Genomic DNA, 23,390 nt, shown 5'->3' on the forward strand with positions numbered 1-23,390 from the left:
TCCGGGGACCAAACGTCCGGGGACCAAACGTCTTTCTACGAAACGTCCGGTCATTCTCCAGGACTAGTCCATAGTCAGGAATAACTGAATCAAGAACTCGTACAAAAGTTGTTGTACGGCGTATACAATTTGAAGGGATCAGAAAATGTATAAAATCTGGGATTATATATGTATAAATTGACAGGTACGAATTTGGGTTTTTTTCCTCACTCACGTCCAAAAATGATAGAATTGAGTAAAGCTTGGTCTGGAGCGGTAGTGGGACTTTAATTGAAATCCGGTCAACAATGCTCCACTTGTTTGGCGGGAGCGTTTTATAACATCTCGCGTCGGTCAAAATCCTTTGCGACAACGTGTAGTAGACGTCCTGTGAAAAATCACGTCCGTATCACGTGTCGCCGCGGTACACGGTCGATTGGTCGCCGGTCTTTTGGTCTTCGGTCTTTTGGTCGCCCGGAAGTTTATTGATATTACCATTTAAATCGTTGCTCAAATTCCCTAAATACAAACTGCGAATTACTATTTAGTCATACTTAATGCCCTATATAATTATTAGGCTAAAGAAAAGCTCCAAATTTCCCGGACTTTTATTGTTTTTTTGTTGGAGAACTTGTTAAGACCCTGACTGACGTAGCTTCTTAAAGGGACAACGCATGTACATACAAACTCGTATACACTCACACGTCGGCACAGTGAAACTGCTCATGGCCATTGTTGGCTTTTATTGATGCATATAGACCGTGTTGTTTTACCTTGTTTTGTCGCCGGTCTTTTGGTCGTCGGTCTTTTGGTCGCCGGTCTTTTGGTCGCCCGTTGTCGCGGTCCAGGCGACCAAAAAACGGCGACCAAAAGACCGGCGACCAAAAGACCGGCGACCAAAAGACCAGCGACCAATCGACCGCACACGGTCGCTGCTGCCCTGTTAAAGTTGGCTCTTTTGCGTTTTGAATCCTTTCACTTGATTTCTTCTTACCAATTTAATCTTTTTACAGTATCTTCCTTGTCATCTTTCACGGCCTCGTGACGGCGCGCCGTCCTTCCCTTCAGACAAACACGGGTTAGCAACAAAAATGGGGTACACGAGGCGCCTTATCTCCGCGTGAAGTATTTACAAAGGGCCGAAACGCCGCCATGGGATTGTGCCTTGCATTTCTTACGAGCACGCCACGTGTTGATGGGTACACACGCTAGCGGAGCAAGTGCTCCCGTGTTTGTGATTGATACAAACAGGCGTGTTGTGGCTACACACGTTTGTGAGCGTAATATCGCCTTTGGCCTCAAAAGTCTCGCATCTCAGGGGGGGGGGGATACGCAAACATTTTGTACAAGTCGTGAGCAATGTTCCAAAGAAAAGGACACGCTACGACCCGTGTTCGCGGCGGACGTTACGTCTCGTCTGAGATGGTTTTTCCTGTTGACGAGTCTGTTTTGGAGCGCTGGTGCGATCACAAGACCGGCCTGAAGAGCGTTCATAATTTGCTGGACGCCAGAAGAAAAAATAGTCGCTTTGTCGCAGGGAGATCAAAGAAACAAAGGGTCTTTGTTCTCTTTGAGGGCCTTTAAAAGTGGAATATTTGTAGTTTTTATGTGTTCAAGACCATACCAGGACTTGTCCTAAATCATATTATAAATCGAGACCATGTCTGAAAGCCTTTGGGAGTCGTCACCAAAGGACTAAACACAAAACTACATCAAGTCACTCACTATCAAGGTTTTTTGGGGGTCTACTAAGACCAAAAACCATGGCTGAACCGAGATCGGCCAAATGGAGAGGAAAATAAAAATCACTGCCATTTTCAATGTTTAGACAGTTTGCGTGTAGCAATCATTTATGAATCCTACTTTCATTTGGCTTTTGGAGTTTTGCCCTTGTTAGGATGTTGTTGGTGTTTGATGCCATTTGATATGATTAAAAAAATAAAAATTGCAGAAGGTTAATGTATTGTTGGGATGTCATCAAAACGTCGTTGTTTGGTGACAGTTGTTTTCTTATTTGGAAAACTGAAGGCAGATTCCATCAAGGCTCCTCTCCAATTTTCTCATACAAATTTAAATTTGAACGTGTCACTACCATGTTTTCACCACTAGACAGCGCTAATAGTCTGAAGTGGCACTAATAGGGAGTTTATAGTACTATATATTGGATTGGATAACTTTATTCATCCTGTATTCGGGAAATGTCATTTGTGACAGTAGCAAGAAAATGCATAATTATAAGTTAGACAGTACAGTCGCAAAGGCCACAGAACAACAAAGCAAAAGCAAAAAGTACAAAGCAAATCAAAGTAAATGGAAACTGGAAACTGGAAACAAAAACTGGAACCACACACAAGAAGGCTTGTAAAGCCAAATTTCGGTTCCTACTTTAAATAACTGGCAGTCATTTAAGAAAATGGTAGAAAACACACCAAAAACAGATCTTTTTTAAATTAATATTTGTGTTATTTGCTCCCAAATAAAATGTGATCCTGGTTAACTTAAAGATTTTCAAATTTTTCCAAAATAAGTGTGTCATGTTCTACCTTTAAACATAATTTTCTCTGTTGTCGTTGTTCAAAGAAATTTGAGATTTTTATATTTACATTCTTTAACCAAACAATTCATGACGTTCATTTTACACTGAAAAAACATGGCCGTCCTCAGTTCACCTTTGAACCCGAAGCCTTATAAAGGTGCAAGCCACACGCTTGATGTAAATATAAGGGAAATAAAATAAAACATCTTGCCAATTTCATGGAAATGTGTTGCAGTTATGCTCCAACACGACTAGGGGGCGCTGACACAGAATAAAAAGGTACTAATTCGTCAATGTGCTGCTTTCAAAGTCAATTTTTACAGGCGATAGGTCTATTTTCAAACTGACCACATTTCCCATCAGGCCTTGCGAAGGGCACCCCCTTTTTCTTTTCCGTGTGCTTTCACTCCGCGTCTGGATCAGCTGTATGAGGGAGCGCCTGCAAGTACTCTTATTCATATAATATATCATTTCATACAATTTTTCCATATAACATCTTGACGTGAATGTCTTTGGGAATATTTTACAATCGGAACTTGTCAAAAGAGAAGACAAACTCATCTAAGTTGGAGCGCTTTTACATTTTGTTTCCTTTTTTAATGAAGTTTCATAGCGGACATTTGTAGCTGAGTTCAAAAAAATTGTTTTTTGCGGACTCCTCGCCGATCGGCGACTTTCTTTTCTCCGCGACCCATGAGCTGTTGAAAAGACCAAAAAGTACTTGAAAAGCCACCATGGGCTGCACCATCAGCGCCGAGGACAAAGCTGCGGTGGAGAGGAGCAGAATGATCGATAAAAACCTGCGAGAAGACAAGCAGAAGTTGTTGAGAGAAGTTAAACTGTTGTTGCTTGGTAAGTAGCGTTTTATCCTTTGGTCAGTGAACGTACCACGTTTTGTCTCTGATAACGTCTGTCATCTTTTGATTGCGTATTAGTTGGGTGAGTAACTGGATGTGAGTTATGGGCTACAGTAGCTTGTTGAAACCTGTTTTCATTCACGTCAAATCATTTGTTGAACCTTGTCCATATCTTTCGCCTGTGTAATTGCGGGTGTAAACTTTGAATTGGCTCTTTTGCTGCCTGTTTAAATGAATTGGACATCTATCGCCGTCAATGGCAAAAGTGGTGTTCTACATGATGAGTTGGTCACTGATGCCAGATATTTGGGAGGTGGAATTTAATGAATAGTTTTTGAGCATTTAAATACGTAGGTACCGCTAATTCCGAAATTAATTGGTTCTTTAAGTGGTTTCATTATTTGGAATTTTGTAACTAGAGGCAAATTTAACTTGGCAAAGCTTGAACTTGTTTTAAGGTCCCCTATTCTACCTCCAAAACACTTGAAAAAATCTAAATTTATATTAACTTTGGAGGAGGCGACCCAAGTGACCGAGTTGTTACCGCGTTGGCCTCGCAATTCTGGGATCGAGGGTTCGATCCTAGGTGACTCCCTACTTTACCAATTATGGGCACCAGGCGGCCAATCGTAGAGCATAAGGAGACGAAAAAACATTCAGACAGGGGGCAATGGAAGGTGTTCAACCAGCCTACTGTGCATGTTTTGAGGAAAAGCAGATGGATTCCAGTGGTCGCCGATCTTTTGGTCGCCGGTCTTTTGGTCGCCCGGAAGGTTATTGATAATTACCATTTAAATCATTTCTCAAATTCCCCAAATACAAACTGCGAATTACTATTTAGTCATACTTAATGCCCTATTAATTATTAGGCTAAAGAAAAGCTCCAAATTTCCCGGACTTTTATTGTTTTTTGTTGGAGAACTTGTTAAGACCCTGACTGACGTAGCTTCTTAAAGGGACAACGCATGTACATACAAACTCTTCTACACTCGCACGTCGGCTCAGTGAAACTGCTCATGGCCATTGTTGGCTTTTATTGATGCGTAGACCGTGTTGTTTTACCTTGTTCTGTCGCCGGTCTTTTGGTCGTCGGTCTTTTGGTCGTCGGTCTTTTGGTCGTCGGTCTTTTGGTCGTCGGTCTTTTGGTCGCTGGTCTTTTGGTCGCCCGTTGTCGCGGTCGGGGCGACCAAAAGACCGCGACCAAAAGACCGGCGACCAAAAGACCGCACACGTGTTTTATACACCGGAAAATACGGTATTTAACCAATAATGTATTTTAATAGGGACTTGGTTGTGCTGGTTTCCCTTCAATCCGCGGTGTCATTTTTTGAGTAACGAGGGAGCAAAGTGAGGTACTTAGTGAATGGGCGGCCAACTCCCTAATCTAGTTTTGAACCCATCATCACAGAAATGGCTGCTCGGCCAAGGCAGGATGTCAGAAACACAAAATTGCAGTAATCTGTAATCGTGCGCACTCTTATCTGCCGTTGAATGATCATGTTTTGCTGCCGACCCTCCCAGTCAAACTGGACAAAACGTTAATCGTCAGCCAATGACTTAACACTTAAAAGTAAATCATTACTCAATTGCGAGCCCCTGAAAATGACGTTATTCAACCCGATTTCCCATCGCGGGATCGGCGCCATGTTTTGATTTTTTTAAAAATATGACCGTTCAAGCCAGAAGTTTTTAAAATTGCAGTCGTCTCCTTTAGTGGCCGGAATACGTAGTAACAATGGCCGCCAGTCAGTTCCTAATAGCCCAGAGGTCCGTCCCATTGTTGTCAGTCCAGTGGACCCAAATTGCTGTCTCAGCCAGATGCATCCTGTGTGGCTTCATATTGTTGAAATTCTGTAAAAGTCAGTTATGGGAAGTGATTCTCCTCCCGCGCTTTATTGCCACATATTTGGTGTCTAAATCGTTTGCGTAAACACTCACCATTGTCTTCTCCGCGGAGCAGTCTCGTTCGATCGTTTCGGTTTGATTGATTGGTGAATCTTTTGGACATCCGGCTCTTTCATCCTAATGGCCGCGTGCTAGCCTAGAACAGGACGTTTTAGGCGGAGGAGTGTGACCGAAACAAAGGCCCCGTTCCCGTTGGCTTAGTACTGAGGTCAAAAGAAAAACAGAAACGCAACGGACTTTCCACGACAACGCACTCTTAACCGTACAAACACATTTAAATTAACTTGGATTAATTTATACAGACACACTCAAACATATGTTTAATGTAACTTTACACAAAGCTGAATTCTAATTTTGTTTTAATTTTTTTTTTACCTTCGTTTTCCGGGTTAGCAGTTTGCCACGCCTCCACCCTCACGTTCGCTATCGATGGGCTGTTTGTTTGCTGTTGTACTATTCCCTTCAAACTATTCCGAAAATGATGCACACAAATGTCCTCACAATAGGATAAGACTCGACCACTTGCCAATGAGAAGTAGTCTTGAATTAGCGATCGCTCCGCCAACGGGAGCTAACATGCTAAGGGGGGGGGGCAGGAAATGGAACCTCCTACCCACGTATTGATTGTGGGTAATGAAGTTTTATTCTGAGAAAGTGTGCCATTGGCAATCGGTGTTGTGTGCACGAGTATACTTCATTACCCAGAAAGCCCTCTTTTTGCCCGCGCATGCGCGTTATGCGTTTCCTGATCGAAACTCGTCTGAATAAATCGTTTAGTGCTCGTAGATATAGTAGTTATACACGAAAGAGATGCGGCAAAAAAAGACAGTGCGCTACAATGATAAACAGCCTCTCATGTCATGGCCACCTGGCTTGGTCGCATCTCGAAATTTACCACGAGCATGTCTTACCACGAGATAATCGTAGGTCGAGGTACCACTATACAGTAATTCCTTGACATATAAGGAATTTGTGATACGGGTAAAATTCCGAGCAAATATTTACCTTGAGATACGAGACACATTTTGATATACGAAGCTGCTTATGATTTCAGCACATTGTCTTTCTCAGCGCATCTCTTTCGTGCAAAGATCTCTACGAGCACTGGGCGGAGCATCGCATTTTTTTCTATGGGTGGTGTACGCGTGACGGAGCTGGCTCGCCAAAACGAGAGGAGTTTTTCAACAATACGCACCATCCCGAAGCAGAAGGATGCTATAAAGGATATCAAGCCGTCCAAAGACTAACTATAATTTCCAACCTGCGCAGTGACATTCGTAACGGGATGGAGAGGCTTCTTTTAATATGGATAAAATTAGCGGGAGTTAGCATAACCGAGTCGATAATATGCGAAAAAGCCAGCCGAATTTACATGAATTTTAAAGGACTACAATCTTACATATTTACATACATTTTATCTATTAACTTATTTATTACCTATTTATTTATGTCTAAAATGTCTTTTTCTGTGTCTGTATTCTCACCCTCTTGCTACTGTGACTGTGAAATTTCCCAAATACGGGATGATTAATTAATCTAATCTAATATATGGTCATTAACATCAATATGAATATGTTCATTAATATAATAATAAGTCTTAACGATTAGCTTGGGAAAAAAATGAAATTAAGACGTGAACAGAAGGATTTTGGCTAAAAAGAAAAGATGTTTTGAAATATCGAGAGTAGTCGTTTATCTCTGGCGACCAGTCTAGGGTGTAGTCTGCCTTTCGCCTGACAGGATGTGATTTGTTGTTAGGACATTTTTGTGATCCATTCAGGGACGTGAAAAAAATAAAATAAAACGCACGGTAACGCGTGTTTAAGTTGACTCTCTTGCTATGTGATGTAATAATATGTGTTCCTCTTTTCAGGTGCCGGGGAATCTGGGAAAAGCACGCTCGTCAAGCAGATGAAGTAAGCCCGAAACGCACGAGGTTGCGGTCGCGAGTGACCGGTTTGGGCAGGGCAAAAAAAAAAACTAACCAAAAAAAGCCCCCATTTTGCGCAACATGTGAGACAAAAGCCGTGGAGACCAGTCCTAGGCTGGCAAGACATGAATGGATTTCCCCCAGTTCCCACATGAGACATGCTGCACGCTCACAGGAGCTCAAATTCCAACTCTAATGACAGCTTTCAGGAAATGTTGCTCATGGCCCACATTCATTTAAGCCGTCGTCGGCCATCAAGCTGCCAACTAACATTATTTTCATGTCCCTAATTCATTGGTTTATAGGCAAAGCATCAAATTTCCTCTTGTGTTACTCTTTGCTTTACTTGGAAATATCCACTACGACTAACTGCTATAGGTAGATATACCATTCAGTAATTCAAATACAAAAATAAATACCAATATACATTTATAATTTAAAAAAAATTAAAAACGATAGTGTTTTTGTGTATATTATATATATATGTACGTATATATATATACATATATTGATATATATATGGATATATATATGGATATACATATATACATACATACAATATACATATATATACATACAATATACATATATATACATACAATATACATATATATATACATACAATATACATTTATATACTTACATACAATATACACACACACACATATATATATATATACACACACATACAATATACATATATATATACATACAATATACATATATATATATACATACAATATACATATATATACATACAATATACATGTGTATATATACATACATACAATATACATATATATACATACAATATACATATATATATATATATATATATATACATACAATATACATATATATACATACAATATACATATATATACATACAATATACATACATATATATATACATACATACAATATACATATATATATATATACATACAATATACATTTATATATATATTATTTAAAATAAAAAAACAATAGTGTTTTTGCGTATATATACATATATATTTATATATGTATATATAATATATATACACGAAAACACTCGTTTTTAAATTTTTAAAAATTATATATGTATATTAGTATTTATTTTTGCATTATAATAAACAAAATGAGAATATTTTCACCTTACCCCCTTTTTTCTTGAAAAAAAATCTATCTTAGTGTTTCAGTGTTAAAAATTATATATGTATATTGGTATTTATTTTTGGATTATAATAAACAAAATGAGAATATTTACACCTTACCCCCCCCTTTTTTTTCTTGAAAAAAAAATCGAGCTCAGTGTTTCCCAACCAGTATGCTGCGAGGATCAAATCAATTTTATTTTTTTAAAGTTCATAATCACACTGAAACTTATAACCAGAAGCCACTCTTGCTACTCGGACTCAGCACTGAAGAAGAAAAAAAATATAATTTTTTTTTTTTAATAGGGGTGATCCTACTTTGCGTTTTTTCGATTATCGCGGCGATGTTTGGTCCACATTAACCGCGATAATCGAGGTATTTTTTAATGTGTCCACTCTATGGTGAAGCGCTCATTGTACTTATGTATAATAATGACTATAAAGGCATTCTATTTTAATTCAATTCAATGCAAAAAGATTTGTTTGTCAAATTATAGTCATAGGTCTTTGCGGTCGTCTTAATTCATTTGTTTGTTCTTAGAATCATCCACGAAGACGGCTACTCAGAAGAAGAGTGCAGTCAGTACAAAGTGGTGGTCTACAGCAACACCATCCAGTCCATCATCGCCGTGGTCCGGGCCATGGGATGCTTACAGATCGACTTCGACGGCAGCTCGGGCGCGGTGAGCTAAAAAAAAAAAAACGCCGAGACGACCGTCGAACGTGTCGCGATCCGTACGTGACGGCCCGGAATGCGCGGCTTCCCAGGACGACGCCCGGCAGCTGTTTGCGCTCGCCAGCTCGGCGGAGGAAGGGGCCATGTCGCCGGAGCTGGCCGGGGTCATCCGCCGCCTCTGGGACGACCGCGGCGTGCAGGCCTGCTTCGACAGATCGCGGGAATATCAACTCAACGACTCGGCTGCCTAGTGAGATTCCGTCGCCGTTTGGATTGGCTTTCTAATACGAAAAACTTTGATTTTTCCAACTTTTTCCTCTGATTCTGTCGCCGAGTTTGATCTCGGCAGCTTTTCACCAGTCGTCTTTCTAGTGCACTCGGTGGGGTGTTTCCACTGGAACCCGAATGAGGCAAGACCTGTCTTGTTTTGGAGCGGTCGCTGTGTGAGCTTGTTCCTCTTTTATTCGCATTCCTGTGCAAAGAGAGTGAAGCAACACCAATATGGCTACTTATTGTGGAAATGCTGCAAAGGAAGCATAGGATCTTTTGAGATGGGAAAACTGGATTTGATTGCAAATTCCAGGAAAAATGGATTGGATGTCTATATTCGGCAAAGGGTTAAGCGTTGGGAGGTCTCCAGATATTTAAAACAAAACAAAATACACTTTTTATTTATTCTTTATTTATTTTATATTTTTATATATTTTACTTTATTTATTCCTCTTTTTTAATTTTGGACTTTGGTTTTAATTATATTTTCTGAAAGTTTATTTGTTTAAAATTTTCACAATATTTTTTATTTAATAATGACATTTTTCAATTATTGTTATTTTATTGATAATTATATTTTAAATTAACAATAATAACAATCCCCAAATAAAATACATTATTTATTTATTCTTCATTTTTTATTTCTTTTATATTTTTATATATTTTTCTTTCTTTATTCCTCTTTTTTCATTTTGGACTTTGGTTTTAATTATATTTTCTGAAAGTTTATTTGTTTGAATTTTTCACAATATTTTTTATTTCATAATGACACATTTCAATTATTGTTATTTTATTGATAATTATATTTTAATTTAACAATAATAACAATAATCCCAAAACAAAATACACTTTATTCTTCACGTTTTATTTCTATTATAATTTTTATATATTTTACTTTATTTATTCCTCTTTTTTTAATTTTGGACTTTGGTTTTAATTATATTTTCTGAAAGTTTATTTGTTTAAAATTTTCACAATATTTTTTATTTAATAATGACATTTTTCAATTAATGTCATTTGATTGATAATTCTATTTTTATTTAACAATAATAACAATAATCCCAAAACAAAATACACTATTCTTCACGTTTTATTTCTATTATAATTTTTATATATTTTACTTTATTCCTCTTTTTTTTATTTTGGACTTTGGTTTTAATTCTATTTTCTGAAAGTTTATTTGTTTGAATTTTTCACAATATTTTTTGTTTAATAATGACATTTTTCAATTAATGTTATTTTATTGATAATTCTATTTTTATTTAACAATAATAACAATAATCCCCCCAAAATACACTATTTATTTATTCTTCATTTTTTATTTCTTTTATAATTTTTATATATTTTACTTTATTTATTCCTCTTTTTTAATTTTGAACTTTGGTTTTAATTCTATTTTCTGAACGTTTATTTGTTAGAATTTCTCCAGCACCCCACCCGACCCTTGCGAGGATAAACATTGCATTTACCGTTAATACCGATTTTGGAACAGAATATTTTGAAGGCAAAAGTCAGTATTTGTGCAGGGTTGTTGTCAAAGACAGACCACTGGAGTCCATCTGCTTTTCCTCAACTCTTAAAGAGACAGTGTTTATAAACAAGGCAAATAGCAGCCAGGATTTTTACAGCAGCACTCGAGGTCTTGCTTCCAAAAGGGAATGTCACACTTCTTAGAATTCAGTTTTTTTTACACATAGGGGAGTTATTTTTGGACGGTTAGGTTATTCACATCTCAGTATAAGTTGCAGCAGCCAAATAATTAAAAAAGAAAACAATATATAAATTGCATTTTTGGAGGGGCCTTTTTTAATCCAATCAGAAACCAAGAAGAAACCTTGCACATACGTCAAAGTAACAAGACTAAAATGGAGAACAACAGGCTAACTAGGCATCTGTTAACATAACTGCTTTTCAGATAACTATCCTAAAAAATAGAACATAACAGGCTGTTAGTCCTGAGAGAGAAAAAGTTACATATATAAGTCGTACTTGAGCATTCAGCGCAGGCCCAGCCAAACTATGGGAAAAAAACACGCGACTTATAGTCCGGCAAATACGGTACGAGGCGCACTGGAATCGGACTCACATTTTTGGGTGGGCATTTTTTTTATCTGGTTAGAAACCGAGAACAAACATACGTTAAAGCAAGGGTGTCAAACTCGGGTTGGTTTGCGGGCCGCAATAACATCAACTCGATTTCACGAAAATATCATTTTAGATATAATATTTAGATATTTTTTTAAATTGGATTATAAGAACTGGATCAAAAGTCCTAAATATTCAGTTTTTTATAGATATAAAACTGTTTATTTGAACTTTTTTTTCTTAGTAAGGGAAATCATCTAATAATAATTTGTTTTTCATTTCAAATGGAAAGATTTTTTTTTAAATTATATTCAATATTAAAGTGGAAAACCGAAAATGTTTTCATATATTTATTTTTAGAGTTTACAAAATGCTTTTTGACCTAAAAACACCAAAAGAAAAAAATGGATAAAAAATTGCAATTATTGTTTTAAAAAGGGGAAAATCAGGAAATATAATATACATCTATAATCTTCATTTGAATTTGATCCTAAAACAGAAAGTTGGCACTCATGATTTACTTACTCGGGCCGCACAAAATGATGCGGCGGGCCAGATTTGGCCCCCGGGCCGCCACTTTGACACCTGTGCGTTAAAGTAACGATAGTAAAATTGAAAACAACCGGTTAAATAGGCATTAAAAAAGATTTTAAAAAAACATGGTAGGCTATCGGTGGTCGTATAGAAAAAAGTAAAAAAAACTGTTGGACAAAAGTTGGACTAGTGTATGAGTGAAGGGCCCAGCCATATCACCAAAAAGCATAACTTATAGTCCGGAAAATACGGTATATCTTAGGCCCAGAGTTGATTTTGAAGGACTTTTCTTTGCTACAGCTACCTGAACGACTTGGATCGTCTGTCTCAGCCCAACTACATCCCAACTCAACAGGACGTGCTACGGACACGTGTCAAAACAACCGGCATTGTGGAAACTCACTTCACCTTTAAGGAGCTCTACTTCAAGTGGGTAAAACTTGAAAAAAAAATCTCAGGTTTGGGCCACAAAAATAGTGGTTCGTTGCTGGGCTTTGCTTTAAAAAAATACAATACAATTCGATGATCATTAAATAATAATTAAAAAAAGAACAGTAACTAATATATAAACAATAAATACGTCATCAACAACATAAATAAGTGCACAGATAACAACAACAAACGCACACATGAACTGAACAGACGAATAATGAATAAATAAATGAATTGGATTGGATTGGATAACTTTATTCATCCTGTATTCGGGAAATTTCGTTGTCACAGTAGCAAGAGGGTGAGAATACAGACACAGAAAAAGACAATTTAGACATAAATAGATAGGTAATAAGGAAGTTAATAAATAAATATATAAATAAATAAGCGTGTTGCTGAAATATATATATATATATATATGATTATATATATATATATATATATATATATATATATATATATATATATATATATATATATATATATATATGATATACATACACATACATACATATGATTCATCATTAAATAACAATAATACATCAATGTCAACAGCATAAGTGCACGGACAACAACAAACACACAAATGAAAAAATCAATCAATCAATAATAATAAAGAATCAATAATTAACAACATAAATGAGTGCACAGATAACAACAACAAATGCACACATAAACAGATGAATAAATAATAATGAATGAATAATTATTCAATAAAATAACTAATACATAAATAAGTTGTCAACAACATGAATACGTGCACAAATAACAACAACAAACAAACAGATAAATAATCAATGAATAATAAAAAATAATTAATCCATAAAAAAGTCATTAAAAAATATGTGTGGCATCTGCAGTTTAAATAGTAATAAATAATAAATTAAAATAAGTAATATATATATATATTTTTAAACCAATTCAGGTGTGCTCTTGAATGTACAATTTACGGTAAATGGTTGAAATAGAATGGAATAGATAGCGAAAGGGATTTGATGTTATTTCTGTTTTCCAGGATGTTCGACGTGGGCGGTCAGCGTTCGGAGAGGAAGAAGTGGATTCATTGTTTTGAGGAAGTCACCGCCATCATCTTCTGCGTGGCTCTCAACGACTACGATCTGGTCTTGGCGGAGGATGAGGAGATGGTTTGTTGCTTTGCCTTCCTCTCCTCCTCGGAGCCCCGACCTCGTTCCATTCTCTGGCTACCGCTCTTTCCGCCCAGAACCGAATGCACGAGAGCATGAAGCTGTTTGACTCCATCTGCAACAACAAGTGGTTCACCGGCACCTCCATTATCCTCTTCCTCAACAAGAAGGACCTGTTTGAGGAGAAGATCGGCAAGAGTCCGCTCACAATCTGCTACCCGGACTACGCGGGTAGGATCGCGTCTAATAATTGTATCTTCTCCAAATCGTGTTTTCCGGGACTCACTTCCTCTTCTGACCCACTTTCAAATTTCTAGTCCGACACAGACGTCAACGAGCCTCGCCCAATGTTTTTCCGTCAAGTCGTCGGTTTCAACTATGCAGAGGCAAACCGTTCCAACCATTATTCTTATCGCGCAATTGCAATGGCGGTCCGTGCATTTTCTCGTAGTGCCTTCAACGAATCAATCCAACCCTCAGAAACTATTTTATGGCTATAAAACCTTGACTGCAGCTACAGCAGCGACACATAAAAAATAATCAATAAATCAATGCACAAAAATGGGGTAAAATCCACTTCCTAGCAGCATTTAGTGATTCAATACAAACACTGGAGCTTTTCAGATATCAGAACTTGGCCCACAATTGAAATATTATTTAGGAATATAGCCATATTTTACTCACCAAAAATCCCTTTTAACTGTACACAATATCCATCCTCCTTTCTTTCTTCCTTCTTTTCTATCGCCATCGAAGCTAATGCTGAAAGTGGAGCCTGTCCTGTCGTATTTGAAAATGGCTTTAAATCAACACAACAATATATTTGCTTGTGCAGCCTGCTCCAAATACAGTTTGGTAGCTATGGCTAATGACTAGCCTCATAGTTGGTGAAAGCGATGACGTATCCCTCCGCCTGCGACAAGGCAATGACGTATCCCTACGCCTCCGAGAAGGCCTTGGTGTCACCAAATCAAATTCTGATTGGTTAAAGCAACAGTCTTATCGACGCTTGTTTAAAGCGGCAGAGCCCGCAGAACTGATTGTGAAGGCTTTGAGTCAGATTTCTGACCCTGGCAACAAATAATGGCTGAAATGTGATTGGTTAAATGCTTCAATATGAAAACACACATCTGGAAGCAGTGCAACCAGAGGGAAAAGCAATGAAAGGAAGCCAACAGACAATTTGGAATTATTGAATAAGTATTGATGGACAAAATATAATATATGATTCAGATGTTTCTTAGGCCAGCAGAGAAGGCCTTGAAGGCCCTGACGGCCCGCCACTGCACAATTGAAATAGTTACGGTACGAATCATTTATTATTGGTTCTTTTTGGCAATACTTTATGCATTATCACAAAGACATCCATTTTCTACAGCATTTTTCTTGTCTGTTGAAGTTGAAATCCCCAAATTTGTTGCAGTTACAGTTTAAAAAAAGACTTTTACAGTTTTGTTTCGTTTGTCTACATTTGTTACGTCCACTTTTACGGTGCTCGTCGATGTTCCGTCGTGGTGAGTCGTAAGCACAACCCAAACAAAATCATAAAACAGCCGCTTGCTATTTTTTTACGCTGTTTTTTGTGTGTGCAAAGGTGAGAACACGTACGAGGAAGCGGCCATGTTCATCCAGGTCCAGTTTGAAGACTTGAATAAACAGAAAGGCAACAAAGAGATCTACACACACTTCACTTGCGCCACGGATACCAAGAACGTGCAGTTTGTGTTCGACGTGGTCACCGACGTCATCATCAAGCTCAACCTGACGGATATTGGTCTCTACTAAAAGTGTCAAGGTCAGAGCGCCACTCACTCGATAGCTCGCTCGCGTGGGTTCGCTGTACGGCTAGATGCCTTCAATCATTCAATAATCGTTCATTCATCCATTTTCAGAGGAATCCGTGCCTATTTTGAGAGTCAATTAATAATTCATAGAGATGGTCGACCTAAAAATGGTCCAGATCTGACTTTAAGACCCAAGATAGTACTCTTATTCATGAATTATTGTCTTTTTTTAATTCGTTTTTTTGGGGGGCATTTTGCCCAATTCATAAATGAAAAAAAGTAAATGTTCTCTTTATTTATAAAAATATTAATAATAAAACAATAATAACTATTTATTGAAATATTAAGCTTTAGATCTCATTTTACTTCATGACAACAAATGCATAAAATTTAATTTAATTTTATTCACCATTTCTTCATCTTTTAACTTTAAAAAGGATAAAAATGTAAATATTTTCCTGTACTATATTTATTAATATAAATCTGTGTGTGTGTGTATGTATATATATATATATATATATATATATATATATATATATATATATATATATATATATATAAAGTTAACAAAAAAAGGGAAAATAGACTAATTTTGTTCAGTTTTTCATCTTATTTTTTATGAATATTTTTTATCAGTACAGTTAGTTTTATATTTACAGTTAGTTTTTTACCTAGGTCTACAATGTCTTCTGTGTCTGTGCTTTCAACTATCTTGCTACTGCAACTAAAGAAATTTCCTGAATATGGGATGAAATAAAGTTCTAATCTAATCTAATACATTGTGCAACTTTTCACGGCTCAGAGTTTGCTTGCAATGCAAATTTCTTAAATGTAAACCTTTAAATGTTGTGATTTATATAAATGAGAACTCATTTATACGGCTAATTATTCACTGCCAATAGTTGGTTGGGATTAGCCACAGCACCCCTTGTGAGAATAAGCGGTAAGAAAATGATTGACTGCAGGTGTGTTGGCACCGTCTCCGTCTCGTTAGCTTAATCAGCGACACATGTCATCGTAGGCGATGGAACATGACAACCTCAAAGGGAAAATACATTTGTAAATGTGTGTATTATGTACTTTGTTGCAGGCCTCACCAAGTCAACCTGGCTCACGCAGTGACTGCTTTAAGTGCAGTGGTGAGTTTTAATGGTTTTTTTGTTTTTGTTTTTTTGAAAGGACAAAGGTGCACCATCCATCTTATAATTGGGACTTGCTTCGTGACCAAGTTTGAGGAATAAAGAAGTTGCTTGAAAGCGGTTCACCAAAGCGTAACTGTAAGTTGATGGAGATCTTTTTTTTTTATTGAGGGGTGATAAAGACACTGGGTGGGGTACACTTTACAGGATCTTCATGCTTAATCAGCTGATGTGTGAATTCTCTGCTGGACGCTTTTCTTGCCACTGTTTGTTACTCTTTTCACGTTGAAATGTTTGAAAGCCAGAACTGATGTAGAAGGTGTGCTTTTATATTGGTTTACTTAGCATCATCTTTGCACCATCTTAACTTTTTGTTATACTGACCGCCACTTCACGTTTAATAAAGGGACATCATGACATTTGTGGACTACTCTTATTCACATGCCTGGCAACCTGGGCCAATTGCTCCCCATATTAAGCGATAAAAAAAACATACAAATGCAACGAGGCACATGTTTACTCACATAGAGCGCACTTAAAAGTCTAAAAAAAATTCCAAAGTAGACAGGGTGCCCCATCAGTATGCGCTAAATTCAAGATTCTGTAGATGACGCTGTCTAATGTTGACATCTTGACTGTCTGGGTACATTGCTTGCTGACGCGCTATATTTATATAGTGAAAAGGCGGACGTGACTGATGCGCTATATTTATATAGTGAAAAGGCGGACGTGACTGATGCGCGTGCGCATATCCTGCTCAAAGCATGACAATATTAGCAATCGACTATGATGTTTCTGTCGGCTACCAGTGACCGAGCGGATCCGGATTAGAGCCGAAACGAGATTGGTTTTTACAAAAGAATGTACGTAAATTGTTATATGGAATACACAATTTGAAATGAAAAAAAAGTATAAAATACGGCAAAAATGTATAAGTTGACAGGTATGTATTCACTTATTTTGCTATATTTAGCGTTGCTATATTTATGGTCTGAATTTTAATTGACTCTTTAGTCCACAGGTGTCAAATTGGCGGCCCGGGGGCCAAATCTGGCCCGCCGCATCATTTTGTGCGGTCCGAGAAAGTAAATCATGAGTGCTGACTTTCTGTTTTAGCATCAAATTAAAATGAAGAGTATAGATGTATATTAAATTTCCTGATTTCCCCCCTTTTAAATCAATAATTGTAATTTTTTAAACATTTTTTTCTGTTTTTAGTCCAAAAATATTTTGGAAAATCTAAAAATATATAAAAAAGCTAAAATAAACATTGTTTTAGATCTATAAAAAACTGACTATTCAGGGCCTTTAATCCATTTATTTAAAAAAATATCTAAATATTATATCTAAAATGGTCCGGCCCACATGAAATCGAGTGGACGTGAAAGCTTTAATCAATCGTAAATCGAGTCAAGACCAAGATATATTTTGGATTAGAAACATTAATAAACGGTCATAAACAGACGATTCGAAACATTTTGCATCACTTTCCTTGGAATTTGATTGAAATAAAAGAACAAGCGAGCAAGAGAGATGCGTGATTGAGCTTTAATTCATTCCTCTACATTTAATGAGAAAGGACAAACTGTCAACAACAAAGCATCAACCTTCTATTTTTTTCCTTTTATTTTCTCTCTCATATACACTGCGTATATATACAGAATATAACATTTAGATTCCGTACCGTTCAAAGCGATTATGAATGATCTACTTTTATGTACAATGTTGGTCTAAGACATGTGTTTTTTTCCTTATAGTGTCAGTTGAGTCAAAAACACAACACTATTATTTTTATCGGAATTGTATTCTGGACATTAGGCCAAAACTGGGAATAATTTCAGATATTTGCTCGGCAACATTTTACAATTATATCAAGATCACAGAGACTACGGTACTCAAAAACAATGATCCCATGATGCTACACGAAAAGATTACTCTTTAACTCCGGGCTTTTCCATTCCAAAGAATCTAATCTTAGTCAAGCAAAGAAAGCAACAAAGTCATCTTCAGAAACCAGCTGCTACTGTTTTTTTGTTGTTTTTTGTTTTTTTTGCGACGGAAAAACCAGTAAAAATGCACACGTCCAACAAGTGTTGAGGCTCGACCTAGTTGGACATGCGATATGTGGCAGGAAGACGGAAATTGGAGTCACTTGGCATGAGCGCAACAAATGGAGACGATCCTTCTTGCTCTGAGTTAATGCCAATGTGTGACGGGCCCAGGGAAGTTCTGTGAACAAAAGGCAAAACAAAAACTTGAAGTTGCTGTAGCCGTTCTTTTTTTCAGATGCTAATGCCTCATTGTGGCCCTGTTAGGTTTATCATTATTATAAATGTGTATCAATATAATTATATTATATATGTGCTTGCAACGAAGAGTTATTGACATTAATACATCTGTTGCAAAAGTAATGACTGTGGTTCGCATCAAGAGGACTGTGAATGGCCTTGGGCATGAAGAGGGTTCACAACAAGCGCTCTTGGGAACGGTGGATTGCTTTTGGGAAGCATCGGCTTCTCAGGATGGCTCACAATAAAAAATTAAAAGGCCATGCAGAAAGTGATTAACACTGCCCAGAGGATTGTCGGCTGCTCTCCTCTCTGCCCTCACTGGAAGACATTGCCAGCCCTCGTTACCTCAGCAGAGCCAGGAACATCATAGGGGACCCTTACCACCCTGGTTACAATCTGTTCCAGCTGCTGCCCTCTGGCAGACGCTATAGGTCCCACAAAGTACGGACAAATAGGCTTAAGGACAGTTTTTTTCCCCACATCCATCAGAACTCTAAATTTGCGGTAACACAACACACATTTTCCTTTCTGAGGTTATATGAAAAGATGGTTGGGTGGTGATCTGCCTCCTACTAGCTGACTGAAGGTAAGTGAAAGACAGTGAGAGGTAAGTGACCTGTATTCATAACAGCAGAATGCCAAATTACAAGTCCGTAACTATCACTTATTTAGGTATTTTGCCGAGTAAACGCAGTTTATGGAGAAGCACCACCAATTTCGTCATACTCAGTTTCTGGGTGTGATGACAAGTAGGCTTTTTGTTGTTGATGATGACGACAGGACCTATGTCCGATTATTATTATTATTACAATAAGAACTGTGGATTATTTTGGGAAGCATCATCTTCTCAGGATGGTTCACATCAAAACTCTCTTGGGAAGATTCGACAGACAACCAAAACAATTGTTTTGAGAACTGAGATAAATTGTTATGAGACTCTAAAAATGTTTAGACTTCTGTGGGCCATGGTGTTAAAATCGTATGAATAAGTTAGCGAGAGAGACATCGAGTTATTAGAATGATCTTGACCGGATACGCGGGTGGATGTATTCTCTTCTTGCAAGAATTAAAGGATGTGACTTCAGATACTTCTTTTATTGAAAAGTGAATTTGGAAATACCTAAGGATAAACCTATCAGGCCCTCAGCAACACTATTGAATGATTGATTGATTTGATAAGGAACAGCACATATTAATGAACATATTTATATTCATGTTAATGAACATATAGAGGGTGTTTAGCGCGTCGGCCTCACAGCTGGGATTCAAGTCCAGGTCGGTCCACCTGTGTGGAGTTTGCATGTTCTCCCCGGGCCTGCGTGGGTTTCCTCCGGGTACTCCGGTTTCCTCCCGCATTCCAAAAAACATGCATGGTAGGCTGATTGGACACTCTAAATTGCCAGTGCCCACATTTTAACCAATCAGGTGTCTTCTGAAATAAGTAGCACCTGACTTTGACTATCTGATTACACTTGCAAAAGGTATCCTCTTGCTCAGTTGGAATGAAAACCTGCACCCACTGTGGCCCTTTCAGGACCGGTTTGACACCCCTGCACTCGACCCATAAGCACACACTAGCACAATTTTAGACAGCGTCGCCATCGCAATGTTGTTGGTCTAACAGCCAGGCTTTGAGATGATTGGCGAAGAGGTTCAGAGTTCACGTATGTAAATTGGTATTGAGTCCCAGTGAGGATAAAGAAGGTGCTTTGGCTGAAAGCACTCTTTTTGAAGGGAACTACACAGTCACCTCTAGCGCCAGCCCTTGTTGATGTGTTGGAATTTTTGGGACAAAATCTTGCAGTAGAGGAGTTGTTCCCCCCCCCTACCATAGTATTTACATAAACGGGATAAGGGCCATTGAAGAAAAAAATATGTGGGCAAGATTCCGATTTTATTCTTAGAATTTTTAAATAATATTAATTCTTTCAAATTCGGCCCGGCGGCGCGAGCAGTTAGCGCGTCGGCCTCACAGCTCTGGGGTCCTGTGTTCAAATCCTGGTCGATACACCTGTGTGGAGTTTGCATGTTCTCCCCGAGCAAGCATGGGTTTCCTCTGGGTACTCCAGTTTCCTCCCACATTCCAAAAACATGCAAGGTAGGCTGATTGGACACTTAAAATTGCCCCTAGGTATGAGTGCGAGAGTGAATGGTTGTCCTTTGTCTCCTCGTGCCCTCCGATCGGCTGGCCACCGATTCAGGGTGTCCCCTGCCTCCGTCTCAAAGTCAGCTGGGATAGGCTCCAGCACCCCCCGTGACCCTAGTGAGGATACAGCGGTTCAGAAAATGAATGAATGTACGAATAAATATAGTCGTAATAAAGACTAAAAGTAAAGAATTCTTCTCGGATCATTTTTAGGTCTGCTCTGTTTCTAATGTTTACTCAACTGACAAAATAGTTGTAATTGTGAGCTATTTTTGCAAAACTGAACCATATGGCTTTTAAAAAAAAAAAGTTTGAGTAAAACAACAGACTGAAACCTCACCAAATTAGCAAGTTCGTCAAAATTGGACTGAGACGAAGCCGCCGAATTTCTCTACAAAATTCAGCCTGCACCGTCTTGTCCGCAGGGTCTTTTACATACCTACAAGTGGTTAGAAGAGACCGCAGTCTTTAAGGTTCTCCTTGATGATGATGTCTGTGACCGCATTGAACACAATCTCAACGTTCTTGGTGTCCGTGGCACAGGTCAAGTGGCCGTAGATTTCTTTCACGCCCTTCTTCATGTTCAGCTCCTCAAACTGCGCCTTGATGTAGTTGCTGGCGTCCTCGTACGTGTTCGGACCTACGATACAAATCGCAATTTAGGATGCATTCTGCGCCTATTTGTTAGCCGGTCTGTGCTACATTTTAGCTTTCATTCAAAGTTAAAGGGCGGCACGGCGGTGAGTGGTTAATGTGTTGGCCTCGCAGTTCTGGGGTCGAGGGTTCGATCCCAGGTCGGTCCTCACTGTGAGGAGTTTGAGTGTTCTCCCCGGGCTTGCGTTGATTTTCTCCGGATACTCCGGTTTCCTCCCACATCCCAAAAACATGCATGCATGGCTAGCTGGTTGAACACTCTAAATTGCCCCCAAGCTATGACTGGTTTTCCATCTCCCTGAGCCCTGCGATTGGCTGGATTCAGGGATAGGCTCTGGCACCCCCCTGCGACACTTATCAAAAGTTAAATGACAGGAAGTGGCCCAAGGAAGTTTTTCTAAGGCACCATATTCACCTATAAATATGGTGTTCGGATCCGTTTTTTAAAATTCTGTAAACATATCTGAATAGAACACAAAGATTAACCCTTATATCCACATTGAGGATCGAGGCGCTCCCATTGGTTAGCTTAAACCGTGAGTGTCAAACGTACAACCCGCGGGCCAGAAGTGGTCCAGTAGGAGTCCGATCTGGCTCACCACTACTACTACTACTGCGTCTAATAATCCAGTGCGCCTCATATATGAAACAATTTTTAAGGTTCATTGAAGGTGTGCCTTATACGTACTCCGTTGCGCCTTATAGTGCGAAAAATACAGTTTGTCTTGCTAACCAATTGGGGGGAAAAATAGCACCAGTTGAAGCATCATGATAGGTTCTCCAGACTCAAGTCTGAGGGTTGATTTGGGTAACATTTGGATTTACCGTCATAGTCTGGGAAGCAGATGCTCAGGTGGACCTTCTTGATTTTCTCCTCAAAAAGATCCTTCTTGTTGAGGAACAGAACAATGGAGGTCAATGCAAAGAACCTATGGTTGCATATACTATTGAAGAGATGGAGGGACTCGTGCATCCGGTTCTGCAACGGCCAAAGTAAAAAGAGGGTCCATGACTCTTTTTGAAGATATTTCCTCATAGCGCGCGAGGACACTCACCACTTCGTCGTCCTCTACCAGCACCATGTCGTATGCGCTAAGGGCCCCGCAAAAAATGATGCAGGTCACACCCTCGAAGCAATGGATCCACTTCTTTCTCTCAGACCTCTGGCCTCCCACGTCGAACATCCTGTACGTCAAGAAGTCTGTTAAAGGTGGTGAAAATGCAAAAAAAAAATGTCCCAGAGAACCCGTATCGTTTACAAGGCAACAGCATTTGGGAGGCTGAAAACGCAAACACTGGAAAACTGCTTCCAGAGTTGAAATCTCAACAACCATGCTACCCTGTCGTCACCTTCTAAACCAGGGGTGCTCATTATGTTGATTGCGATTGACCAGTCAATCGCCAAGATACTATTGGTAGATCGTCTAAGACAGGGGTAGGAAAACTGGTGGGTGCAGGTTTTTGTTGCAACCGATGAGGAACAGAGATGTTGACCAATAAGATTTCTGTAGAAAACAAGAAGCAGCTGACTGCAATCTACTGATTGCACTTGTGGGACACAAGATTGGTGAAAAGGTGTCTTTCTTTATGGGTTGGAATGAAAACCCGCACCCACTGTGCCCTTTGTGGAATAGTTTGCCCACCCCTGGTTTAAGACCGGGATGGCCAAGTCTGGTCCTCGAGAGCCCCTATCCAGTCTGTTTTCCACATCTCCCTCCTCTACCACACCTGAATCAAATGATCAACTCATCAGCAAGCTGTCCAGACGCTACATACCAATCCTGATGATTTGATTCAGGTGTGTTGGTGGAGGGAGACATGGAAAACAGACTGGATAGGGGCTCTCTAGGACCGGACTTGGCCACCCCTGGTCTAAGAGTAAGATTTGATT

The 23,390-nt window shown here is 38.7% G+C and overlaps 3 protein-coding genes across 4 annotated transcripts in view; 2 read left to right on the forward strand and 1 right to left on the reverse strand.

The window, feature by feature from the left end:
* Nucleotides 1-2,855: 2,855 nt before the first annotated feature.
* gnai3 (guanine nucleotide binding protein (G protein), alpha inhibiting activity polypeptide 3) lies at nucleotides 2,856-16,827 on the forward strand. Of its 2 annotated transcripts, none has more exons than XM_077612466.1 (9): nucleotides 2,856-3,367; nucleotides 7,151-7,193; nucleotides 8,885-9,026; nucleotides 9,112-9,269; nucleotides 12,209-12,337; nucleotides 13,356-13,485; nucleotides 13,563-13,716; nucleotides 15,080-15,280; nucleotides 16,360-16,827. In XM_077612466.1, exons 1-8 carry the CDS (start codon nucleotides 3,250-3,252, stop codon nucleotides 15,268-15,270), a joined length of 1,065 nt encoding a protein of 354 aa, XP_077468592.1. In that variant the 5' UTR covers nucleotides 2,856-3,249; the 3' UTR covers nucleotides 15,271-15,280; nucleotides 16,360-16,827. The 2 variants fall into 2 exon arrangements, with proteins under 2 accessions (XP_077468592.1, XP_077468581.1); XM_077612455.1 differs by having other exon boundaries at nucleotides 2,857-3,367; nucleotides 16,449-16,827.
* Nucleotides 16,460-23,390, forward strand: part of ampd2b (adenosine monophosphate deaminase 2b) — a 32,739-nt gene continuing 25,808 nt past the window's right edge. Inside the window, exon 1 of the mRNA XM_077612428.1 lies at nucleotides 16,460-16,546. The gene's annotated coding sequence lies outside the window, so the exon portion shown is untranslated. The remainder of the gene's footprint in view (nucleotides 16,547-23,390) is intronic.
* The window catches only part of gnat2 (guanine nucleotide binding protein (G protein), alpha transducing activity polypeptide 2), a 10,955-nt gene continuing 5,507 nt past the window's right edge, over nucleotides 17,943-23,390 (reverse strand). The window contains exons 6-9 of the mRNA XM_077612482.1: nucleotides 22,555-22,684; nucleotides 22,325-22,478; nucleotides 21,285-21,485; nucleotides 17,943-18,637 (exon numbers count right to left, since the gene is read on the reverse strand). Of these exons, the coding sequence (XP_077468608.1) occupies nucleotides 21,295-21,485; nucleotides 22,325-22,478; nucleotides 22,555-22,684 (475 nt within the window). The 3' untranslated portion in view covers nucleotides 17,943-18,637; nucleotides 21,285-21,294. The remainder of the gene's footprint in view (nucleotides 18,638-21,284; nucleotides 21,486-22,324; nucleotides 22,479-22,554; nucleotides 22,685-23,390) is intronic.

Source organism: Stigmatopora argus, chromosome 1 (genome assembly GCF_051989625.1).
Source record: "Stigmatopora argus isolate UIUO_Sarg chromosome 1, RoL_Sarg_1.0, whole genome shotgun sequence".
NCBI classification, from domain to species: domain Eukaryota; kingdom Metazoa; phylum Chordata; class Actinopteri; order Syngnathiformes; family Syngnathidae; genus Stigmatopora; species Stigmatopora argus.